Source organism: Perna viridis, chromosome 2 (genome assembly GCF_037379345.1).
Source record: "Perna viridis isolate PV_CMFRI_1.1 ecotype Kerala chromosome 2, ASM3737934v1, whole genome shotgun sequence".
Classification (NCBI taxonomy): domain Eukaryota; kingdom Metazoa; phylum Mollusca; class Bivalvia; order Mytilida; family Mytilidae; genus Perna; species Perna viridis.
In genome coordinates this window covers 33,834,057-33,846,224 of record NC_142446.1, presented here as the reverse complement: position 1 = coordinate 33,846,224, position 12,168 = coordinate 33,834,057, and the positions used below count along the sequence as shown (strand labels likewise).

Here is a 12,168-nt window from a genome sequence, read left to right as displayed (position 1 = left end):
TAAATGATGCTTGTAGACATACTAGTGAAGAAAGGAACAAGCTAAAGTGGATCCTTCCAACTACTTTTAATGGAATTGCAGCATATTATCCTCTTCCATATACATGTACAACAAATAAAACAGTGATTCCCTTGCACTCCATGTAGATACAACTGCTTAGCAAAATCACTCGAGTAAGACTCTAGAAACAACATTGTTTCAGGGAGACACAGATGATACCCTTCTCACATGAAAGATATGGTTATTGACACATGGGCAATGCAATAAATTAATAAAAATTCTCAGAGCTCATTAGTAAACTTTCTATCAGTCCTCCAAAAACATGTGCATGTGCACGAACACATACAGATTTTTGAAAAGTAGAAAAATAGGATTGATTTCACGAAGTTGATTTGGATCAAAAACCATCAAGAAAATTTTGAAGTATTGCCACAGGTGTTAACCCTCCCATTATACTGTATCACACATGGTGCTGCAAGTGTTTTGAAATGAAATAGTGAAGGAACCTTATCACTCTAGATATATACACTGTTTTATAGTTTTCTTTCAGAGATATGTCTAAGGTAGCCCTATTTATAGTGTTATGGCTAAGCAGTTGTGCCCATGTGGAATGTAGGGGCATCACTATGTCTACTTTTAACTGTTTTTTTTTTGTTAGTCGAGTCGAGGTTGCTCATTTGTTTTGCTTCTTTGTGCCGGTTACTTTGGTTATTTTATGTTCTATGTTGTGTATGTCTATTTTCACTGTCTAGTCTGTATTCTTTTGATTATGGCTCGAATCTTGGTTACTTTGATTTCTCTTTTACTTTTACTAAAGTTTTATGCATGGAACAAAAAATTACTTCTCATTTGCAGAATTACCTTTCGTTTTAGAAAATAGCTTTTCATGTTTATCTTAAAGAATAATCAAGGGAACCAAGGTTATAGAGGTAATCAAAAGAATGTAATCCAGGGACAAAGACCAGACATGGAAAACAAACATACACAACAAAGAACATAAAGTAACTAAAATTATACATACAAAGTAACAAAAGCAAATGAGCAGCTCAGACTCCACTAAAAACTGGGAGCATGGACCAGGTGCACTGCTAGGGTAAGTGTCCTCTGCTTTTCTAGAAACACCCGCTGAGTTGCTCATAAAAAGTCAATTCAGGGGTAGACAAAAGAGGAAAGGAAAACTATGACACGTTGAATAAATCAGTTTTCATGCCACAGATGGATACACCATAACAATCCATGACGACCATAAAACTTCTGTTGTAAACTTGTAGCAACATAAGCCTGTTCTAGAAGCCTATTTGTTAGAATTCTAGCGTGATAAAAAAGTCTGCATAGTTTCGGCGAGCTCTGGCATATCGTATGAGTTGTGATATGAACACTCCATATGCAGGTGCTGAAGGGATGTTGCCACAAATGAAAGGAAAGTTGACAATTCTGAATGAAAAGTCATCATGTTTATTGCAAAGTTTGGTCAATAGTTTTTCTTTACCATCGATTTCTAAGTGTAGGTCAAGATATGAGGCTGACATTACTTAAAATACCTTGATAACACCCTATCATAAATTTGAAAATCTGTCTATTTTACATATGAATTAAAACAAATTTCACTTAAGTATTGAATAAAGATTTATGTCAATGTTTTCAACAGAAAGAATTACAAGTTACAATATACTGGGGGGGGGAGAAACTGTACAAAGGAAAGATAATCCATGCCTAGGAAAGGGCTACTAATAAAACAAGTCTATCAAACATGCATTTATTTCCATAAACATGAACAATGATAACAATAAGTTAAATGCACCATACGTTGTTCATAACAACAGATCTAGCACATAGTAACCTAAACTATAATGTATAAGAAAACATGGTTTCCATCATCAGTTATACCAGCCTAAGATTTTTATAGTGCTTACACTTTAAACAGCAAAACCATACTATAAAGAACCAAAGTTTGACCTTGTACCATAACCTTGGAAATGAACTAATTTTTTGTGATTAACAGAAATGAGTGTAACCTGTGAAAATCTGTCCTTACAACGAGATTGAAGTTCAATGAAAATTTCCTGTTTGGAAAATCAAAGGAAGTTGAAAAAAAAACCAATTCCTTCCAATAAACTGGATTTGACTATTAAAGTTTAATTTGCATAAATATTTGACTGAGACAGTTTTTTTTCAGTAACGATTCACTGTATCTTGATAATGGTGTGCCCTGTGATTATTTTCAATGAGAAAAACAAATATGGCCATCAGATAATTACATAAACAAACAAATAATAGGAGCAAGCAAAATATAAATATCCTATAAGTACCATGTATCTACTTTTGTTATGACTACTTAATAGTACCCATACCAACCTAGTTTTCAAGTTGCAGATTACATTTCTTTTTTGGCAATTTAAAGTGCATAATTTAAAAAATTGAACATCTTCAAATTTGGATCTTAAGCCATAACCAAGTTCTAATTTTGAGAATCACAGGAATTGCACTTTATCGTCAATGAAATAAACTCAAGTGCTTAAATCAGCCAAAGGAGAAGTCTTTTATACTTGGCAATGTGACGCTACGTTCGACTGGCTGTTGTCTTGTTTTATTTTGAGAGCCATATATCATTGGTTTATTCACTGTTGGCTTCTGTTTCCTGGTTACCGACTTTATCATTTCTTCTGAATTTTTCTTGGCAATACTCTGGAATGAAGAAGAAAACTATAGCATTTTAAAAAAGCATTTCTAAAAACAACTTTATCGATGATAGTCTCATTATGTATGTTGGGGTATAAAATGGACTAGGTAACCACCAAGCAAAGTTACAACACTTCATCCCAAATTTTATGAGTGAAAAGTACATGTAAATGCAATATATAATCTCAGAACTTGACCTATATATCATAATATACGACATTTTGTTTGACGAAAAATTGGCTCACACAGTCCAGAAACCCAAAAAGTGAGATGGATGAACAAACAGACGAACAGTTTATACCCCTGACTCATCAAGTAGGGGAATAAAAACAACCACACTTCATGTTTCCAATTCACTTACATGTGTAATATCTTCTAGATTTTTGTGTAGATCCCCGAATGTATACTCTCCAAGTTGTTTCTCTATCTCCTCCTGTTCTTGATGTATCTTTTCTTCCTCAGCCAACATTCGGGTTCCTTCTTTTATATGGCTCAACATTGTTTTCTTTGTGAATGTTTTATGTGGATCAGAAATATGTCCTAATGGCTTTCTCCTCATCCATCCTTCATCTGAAATATGAATGACTTTATATTTTTTTCCAGATTTTGTTAAGGAAAAAAACTCAATTCAGAAAATTAACTGCACTTTTGTCACTTTTAAATGACATTTTGTATCTACAAATAAAATTTATCCAAATTGCTGTAAAAACTTTCATTACATTTTTTTTTATTATTCCCATAGCAACCCAGGCATCTTCATTCAACCCAATAATTAAAAGATACAAATAAATTCATAATTTACATTAACACAGATTGATTACAACTGACTTAATAAAACCAGGTAGTCAGCTGACTATAATCAAATAAAATGATTCCACAACATTTCCATTCATCTTTTTTTCATTCCTTCCTTTTTCAGTAAATTATCTTCGTATAATCTATTCAACATCAATAATGCTCTCATGAACAGGAACTTAAATTAGAATAATATATTTTGAAGGAAACTACATATCAGTATAATTACAAAGTACTTCAAGCAAATCAATGAATTATATATGATATTTTCATTACATCTTTTCACGAATAAGTATTTACAGTTTCTTCTGATAAATGCATAATTTTGCTGTTTGTCTGTCTGTTCATGCAACAGCACATTATAATATGTACACTATAGGAAATATAACTTTTTACTGAGCACTACTAAACTCTGTAAGCAATCAGTTAACTCTCTATGGCCTCATGGAGGAACACTGTGTGATGGACCTTAACCAAATGCAAAGCCAGAAATTACTCCAAGACATTCTTAATCAGAGGTAAGACTCCTAGATAAATCATTATTACAACAATTTCTATTTATTTTCAAAAAATATTTAAAGAGCATGTCAATATGCACAATTTGATGAGAAAAATCTAGAAGAACAATATCCCATTTTATCTCTTATGAAAAAAAAACAAAGAAAAAACACAAGACATTTAGGCCTGACAAAGGACTATTGAAGATAAATTAAAATAAACATTTTGCATTTTAAAAGTAAATATCTCAGGATTTCCTGCAATTAAACCATTTTGCAACAAAATGTATAAATATTGATAATCTAATTAGTGAGTTTTTGTTCTTGGCAGATTAATTGGTTTGAATGCCATTTTAATGTCATTAAAACAAATCGGTTTGCTTTAAGACCTTACAACTAAAAGGTTAGGAGAATTTGAACGGTGTCATCCTGGTTTGCCCACTTTTAACTGATGGTTTAATAAACATAGTTGGTTGTGTTGTTTTAACATTTAAAGTTCTTTTCTGAAATGTAGGTATAATTTTTACCTGTATTTTACCTGTAAAATCTGATAAAGAATATTATGTTCAACTAAATTAATAGGAATATGCATCTCCTTAGATAGAGGTTACAAATACATGTACAAATAGTACACAAAATGCCTTATATATAAATAAGAGCTTTAAACAATAATGGCAGAAAAAAAAACAAGAGGTCCCCAGGAGCCTGAATCACTCACCTGGTTGAATTTGCCTTTCAATAGCAATAAATTAAACAAGAAGTTGTCCAACAATTTTGGACTTATTGTAAGGATCATTTCAGCAAATGAAAGTCTAAATCTATCATCGTTTTCAAGACATTGGCTGAAAACTAAAAAAAAACTGTCATTTTCCCCTGTCAAGGGCAATAACTCTTACAAAAAGGCATCTGACAACTTTTATGCCTGAAGACTTTTGTAGTCCTAAGAATAAGGATCGTTTCAGCTATTGGAAGAATTTGGATAAACCTAAAGATTGTGGAGATATATGCAAAAAACTACTGTCTGACCCCTATGTTCTATTTTTAGTAACAGCGGCCATGTTTTTCGACATGTCAGTTCTATGCATGATACCCCAAGGAACATTCATGCAAAGTTTGGTTCCAAATTGTCCAGCAGTGTCAGAGGAGAAGATTTTTGAAAGAAATAACAATAAAAATTGCAAAAAAAACATTTGAAAAAGGGCAATAACTCCAACATGGCTGAGGTCTCACTAACCACTTCCGGGTCAAATGGCCACCCCCCTATGTAGTACCAAAAACACACTGAACCTAGACATATGCATTGTAAGTGCATTATTTGTGTGTATTATGATTAAAAGTAGTCAAAATAAAGCTGAGAATGTGTACTTTAAAATCATATATGTAATTAACTACAAAAGTGTATGAATATTGTTTACATGTGTGAGTAATTTGCCTCCATGCTGTCAGTTAGCAGAACAGGTAAAAATGTGGATTTTCAGTATTATTTATTCAAGTAAATTTTGTGAAGAATTTCTACTATCATCGTACCATTAGCATAATGATTTTGGCAGCCTTATTTTCCAAGCTTCGCAATGGTATGCAGCTTTAAGATGTCATTTGTCCTGGGAATTCACAGTGAGACTTTGAAAATTACTTTTTTAACATGTAAAGTAATGGAAACGTTAGAAGTGGTTAGTGAGACCTGAACAGATTAAAATGAAAATTTAACCACAGAATGATCTCTTCGTGTTGAACATTTTTACCCGTCACAATTTGGCTAAACCTAATGGTTTTGAAGATATATGCAAAAAAACTACTGTCTGACCCCTATGTTCTATTTTTATAATAAACGGCGGCTATGCTTTTCGACGGATCAAAAATCCCCACATCAGTTCTATGCAGGATACCCCAAGGAACATTCATACCAAGTTTGGTTCCAATTAGTCAAATAGTTTCAGAGGAGAATTTTGAAAAATTGTTAGCAACGATGATGAATGCAAAGTGATGGCAATAGCACACATGGCCTTCGGCCAGGTGAGCTAAAAATATGAATAAATATATAATAGGAAAATATGATAATAAAAAACATGCATTATATATGCAATATGTTACAATACAGTACTATGCATCAAGAGAAAAAATGAAATGTATGTTACCATGTCTTGCTGACAACATTTAATGCAAGCAGTCGATGTAACCTAAATGTTTCTCAGCATTCAATATTATTCGGCTGTAGCGTGTATGACATGTGTATAAGTTTAATCAAAATCATCAACACCTATAAAAGTCCTCCCACGAAGAATCAAATATAACAACTTTGAGTCAAAATAACTTAGTTAAACATACAGATTTCTACAATAAAGTCAAATAAAATGTCTTCTTGGATAGTTGTGAAACGGCAATCACAGGACGCATGCATCATTATTTTAGAATTCAAGTAATTTAGTTTGAAGTTCAGAGCAGGTAATCCATTTTCATATATCAGCAACAGTTATACACGAGTTAAGGAACAAAGTCACACAAAAAAGTGACATACAAACAAAAAAAAAACGTTGCGGGAAATAACGTCACGGTTTACATATTGGAGTTTTAGTGAAAATATTAATTGTAAATTTTAAAAATTTGTACTTCATCATACCTTTTATATCATTTAATACTGAAATTAAATATTTTTATATTATGTTTGCATATTTATGTCTGGAAAGTTGAAAGTTTAATTTTCAAATAAAAAAGAGATATTTCCTTAATTTAAATTTTTTTTCAATTGTCATATAAGCCATTTAGTTTCTTACTTATTATTTGTACTTATAAAGTGGCCACATCTACCAGAACATTTGGAAGACAAGTGAAAAGAAGAAACAAAAACATTTTCTTTAGTATAGACTGGCAGTATTTTGTAAATTTAAAAAAAAAATAAATATCATATTAAGATATGAACTTCTTTCCTTTTTTTCTACATTTTTTCACATTAAAAAAAGCAAGCAACTATTGCTTCAAATATACATAGAAACATACATGTATGACACACATAGAAACATACATGTATGACACCTATTTTGAAATGGACTATACAAATTCATGGTCAGTGAACCCTTAGTCTTTTTTGTTTGATTTATAATTGGGGTAATTAAAAGTGGGCAAACCAGGATTAAACCAATTTGAACTTCAATAGTTTGAAGTCATTCTTACATTATTAGATATCTCAAATCTAAATAGTGTTTTATGCACTAACAAAAACATCTGTGGACAATACTGTCATCTGACTACATGCAGAACTCTGACAATTCACATTCATCACAACGTAAGAAGCAATATGTATCTGTATATAAAGTTCCATTATGATATAATTCCAAATCACCATACCTTCTGACTCCTCTTTGTGTTTATCATAATATGTAGGATCCTGCATTTCATGGTCAAGAGAGGTTAGCTTGATCAGACCTTTCTTTGGAATCTTTGTTGTTGGGATTTTTGTCTCCTCTCTATTTAACCCTGCTGTACGCCTTTCCCGTAAAATTTCCTGAGGACTCAGTAATATTTGGGAATGCTGAAAATAGATTTTTGTTTATCACATATCAAATTATGTTACACTTAGAAATTTCTCTTTGAGAAAAAATATGCCATAACAAAAACTAAAAAAATCCCTTCCACTGACCCTCTACCAATCTACATGTAGGTTAATATTGACTAGAGAATAAGAGACATCAGAGTAAAAGCTTTGAACATAACCCTCAGGCTGACTCTCTACTAATACCTACTTATCTTGCAAAGTAAACATTCATCAGAAGAATATGGGGTGTATAAAACTGATCAATAAATAAACCTCAGACGGCCCCTTTACCTGTACAGACTTACCCCTGTAGGTCTATAGCGGCAACAACTGTTACATGAGATGAAACAGTTAGTACATAAACCTCAGGCTGACCTCTATCAATACAAGCTAACTTGTAGCATCAGAATACCAATTGGTGACTGCATTCTTCAAAAAATAAACTTACCTCCTAGAGTCAATATAGACTAGAAGAATGAGAAACTTTATAATGATCACTATATAAACCTCAGACTGACCAAAAGCAATATAGGCTTACCTCCCTAGGTAAATATTGACTAGAAGTTTGAGAGACATCAGATTGAACACTATGTACATCCACCTCTGACTTGGATCTGTGAATACCTAATACTAACACAGCATTGTTCAGAGCTGATTTGTGACCCTGGAAAAGGCAAAAAATTAATTTTAGTACCTAGCGAAAGAATTTTCTGAGAAAAATTGTTCCCTAAAAATAATTTTGAATTTGTTCTGAACAATAAGTTTTATCTATTCAGCAAAATTTTCACTGATAATAACCAAAATATAGTGAACAAGTTCACAAATGGACAGTCCACCTTACATGTAAAACCCATGAACTATTTCAGTTACCATTTGTACACAATACACAATATTTACACTTACTTTTTTCATGCATTTATACGTACTATATAAAGTTTCATCAAAATTATCAGTAAAGAAGGAGTTGAGTAGGTACTGTATATTGATTCGGCACTGATTTATACCTTTTAATTGATAACTTTGAATGTTTTATTAACTTGTATCGATGCTGTGTTTGGATGACGACGAAAATCCAGCAAGGCATTGCCACCTGGATGCCCATTGTCATTAAATACAAATCATTTGCTTCGTTTGCTAAACTTTACTAAATATCCTGAAATGTCTTTGTGTTTGCATGCATTGTCCTATGTATCTTGTTCTAAATGTTATCATACATGTCTGTTTTATATTCAGTTAAATGCTAATTAGAGCTTGTGTTTAATGTCATAAACATCCTAAATCCAAATGAAGTCTTCATATTTTTATTCTTATTCAAGGGTTGTTGTTCTTACAGTAAACAATATGACGATGACAAACAGACGGAAAGATAGGTAGATTCATATATTATTAATTTCTCCACAAATTTGGTGTTCAAAACATCTGTAAACAAAAAAAAATACCAAAGTTATAACTGGTATAAGAGGAGTACAATAATTTGGGGTGTGTTTTAATTCATTATTGCTGTATATTTATATAATAGTAAATTGTAATAATCAATTGCACAAGTTTGATCTGTTCTCATTTCATCACCTTGAATTTTTCTGAACAACAGGACCACCAAATGGGTGGAGAAATCCTTCATGCCATGTCATGCCTGAATCACTTACAGGGCAAACCATATACTATACCCTATTAACTAAGTAAGTAAAGGTGTAATGCTTTGTTACCATGTTTGACAAAAAACTGCTGAAAAAGAGCATATATTGATGAATGCTGTAAGTTCAAAAGAGTACCTAAGTCACTGTAAAATGTTGGAAATACCTTCAAAGTGTTTTTAGAACCTCTGAAAAAAATTTGGGCAGGAGTCCCCCTGTGCCCTTTTATTCCACTAGGTCTGAAGAGGCATAAGCCCAGTATACATTAGATGAAAAAGAACATAAAATGAAGTTAAACTATCTTCAAATCAGTTTGTGGAGGACACCCTAAAAAATTATGCAACTTTCATTAAATTTTGTTGCAATTGGTTTCAGAAAGTTGTACACATTAAAACAAAAAAATCTTGAATTTTTCTGAACAACAGGACCACCAAATGGGTGGAGAAATCTTTCATGCCATGTCAATAAAATGGAGGGTTTTACACAATATGTGGTATGCGGCAGACAAACAGACAGCAAAACTAAACACACAATTTCAAGTTAGTAGATAAGCACCATGTTCTATTAAACATATACCGTTCACTGGAACATTAAATATATAACACGACACGAATACCAACATGAGCATGTGATCCAATGCTATCAATCCTTAATTGAATATTTGAACTCAAACTTAAACTTAAATACAAAACCACTAACACACTTTAGATTTACTTGCAAGAATCAACTTTATCATTTGGATAACTTGAATCACGAATGCTATTTATGTCCTATGTCACCTACAAGAAGAGGCCCTCGAAGAGCCTGAATCACTTACAGGGCAAATATATAAACCAATTATTGTTGAAGTCAAAGCAAGTATAAAATTAGCCAGAAAATGGCCGCCCAGAATGATCTTTCGTCATCACCATTCAACTAAAAATATGTGATTTCCTAAAGATGGAATCTGAACAACTGGTGAAAATGGTCGTAAAATGGCAGCCATTTTGAAAAAGGCCGTCTAAAAAATAATTTCAATAATGCCCGTCAACTCAGAATATCATGTTTATCATATGGGTAGCTTTCATTTCATTATTCTTCTATAGTTGAGGAAAAAACAGCAAGAAAAGCATTTTGACCCTATATTCTATTTTTAGTAACGATGGCCTTGATTTTTGACTGAAAATTTTAAATAATCAATTTGTAGAGGACACCTTAAAAAAATTATTAAATTTTGTTGCAATTGGTTTCAGAAAGTTGTACACATTAAAACAAAAAAATCTTTTTCAGGGGCCATAAATCCTACAACAGGCAACAAATCATTCTGAAAATTTCAGCAAAGGTCTGTCTTCTGCTGGTGAACAATATTACTCTCAACAGAATTTTACTAAATTCAAGGGTTTTTGAGTTATTTGAAAAATAATTGTATTTCAACCCCTATGGTCTATTTTTAGCAACAGCAGCCATGTTTTTTCACCAATAAAATTTGGGGGGTGGGGGGTTGGGGGTGGGGTGGTGGAATGAGTAACTGTTTCTTCCAACATTACAACCCCATCCCAATTTTCACCTCACTTTCTAAATGGTCAATAACTATGTAGCACATCACCATACTTTTACAACAATTTTTATTAAAGGCATCTCTAGCAACATCCTTTTCAGTTTTAGTTGGTCAGATCAATTCTTACAAATACTGAAAATATTACAGTTCTCTACAGATGGTGGGAATAATTTACATATAACATGTGACTCAAACAAAATTCAGATGCAACTGACAGCTGCAAATTCCAAACAAGAAAATGACTGCCTTTCCTATCTTAGAAAAGCTATGCTTCAATTTGGATAATACAATCAAAGTTACATTTTTTCCAAGGCGGGTTAGGTTCTTGCGAACATTGACAGTCGAACAGCAGAGATACACGTATGTATATCCATGTTTTTCCCGAACTTTTTAAAAACATCATATTCACTTCTTTGAATAAGTAAAAAAATTAGAAAAAGACACAATTTATTTTTATGAAACATAATCTTAACCTATATATTTTTGTATGTTTGATTTAAGGAATCAATGAATTTTCTCCGTAACGACAGTCACTTTTAGTTACTTCCAGGACATGACTTTTTTTCATTAGTATATTGGGAAACTAAGATAGTACATGTAATAATCATAGAGCTCACATCACTTCACGGTGCTCGCTCTAAATAAAGGTGTCTAATTTAAAGACTGTGCAAAATAGGGTTAGACATGCATGTTTAGCTACAAACATTCTAACAGCATAGAATTAAAGGTGTCTTATTTAAAGATTGTGCAAAAAAGGGTAAGACATGTATTTGTAGCTACAAACATTCTAATAGCACCTAATCAATGACAGGCAAAACAGTGACAAAACATACTTGTGACAGATACTCTAAGCCTACAAGAACCAAGTGGCAGTAAAATATACCTCTAATTCCATTTGTCTGACCACATGATAAGTACATGCTTCTGCCATTTTCCGATGAGGTTTTGAAACTGCTGTTTGACAACGTCTATTATAGCTTCGCTGGTTTTTATACTGAGTATTTGCTTTCCGAATATTTGCACTTTGCGTAGAGAACGCTGATTTTGGTTTGGACAGGCACATATTGTTTGTTGTCGAGTCTTGTTTAGGCACACTAAGAGAAGTTATGTTCATTGTTTGTTTTATCAAATTAATCCTAAGGTAAATGCCGTGATTATAGAGTCAGTAAATAAACTGTCATAAACATATTGTTGGGTACTGACTTCTAAATTATGTTATTGACAGTTTGATTAATTGTTGTCAAGCATGTTATGTCCAATTTCTGAAAAATAATGTAAATAATCATTCACATGTATTTCAAATAGGAAATAAAATACCGTAAGTTAATTTTATAGTTAAATAAGATTTTATATCAATTTTCTTTAATAATAAAGTAGACATGAATTACGTAATCCAGCCATAAAAAATTGAACATCAAAACTGTCAAACATTAAAATTAAATAAAATATGAGTTATCTCCCCTAATAATACAATCCAAGCCTGTTAAAGTGTTTAAT

The 12,168-nt window shown here is 32.2% G+C and overlaps 1 protein-coding gene across 2 annotated transcripts in view; it reads right to left on the bottom strand.

Annotated features, from left to right (window-relative positions):
* Window positions 1–1,742: 1,742 nt before the first annotated feature.
* LOC148624740 (uncharacterized) overlaps window positions 1,743–12,168 on the bottom strand; it is a 56,691-nt gene continuing 46,265 nt past the window's right edge. The window contains exons 27-30 of one of the 2 annotated variants that reach the window (XM_088567601.1): window positions 8,039–8,164; window positions 7,314–7,497; window positions 3,041–3,249; window positions 1,743–2,685 (exon numbers count right to left, since the gene is read on the bottom strand). In XM_088567601.1, the coding sequence (XP_088423727.1) occupies window positions 2,521–2,685; window positions 3,041–3,249; window positions 7,314–7,497; window positions 8,039–8,164 (684 nt within the window). In that variant the 3' untranslated portion in view covers window positions 1,743–2,520. Of the gene's footprint in view, window positions 2,686–3,040; window positions 3,250–7,313; window positions 7,498–8,038; window positions 8,165–11,554; window positions 11,934–12,168 lie in introns of those variants that run through there. The other variant, XR_015919750.1, reaches the window with a different exon arrangement.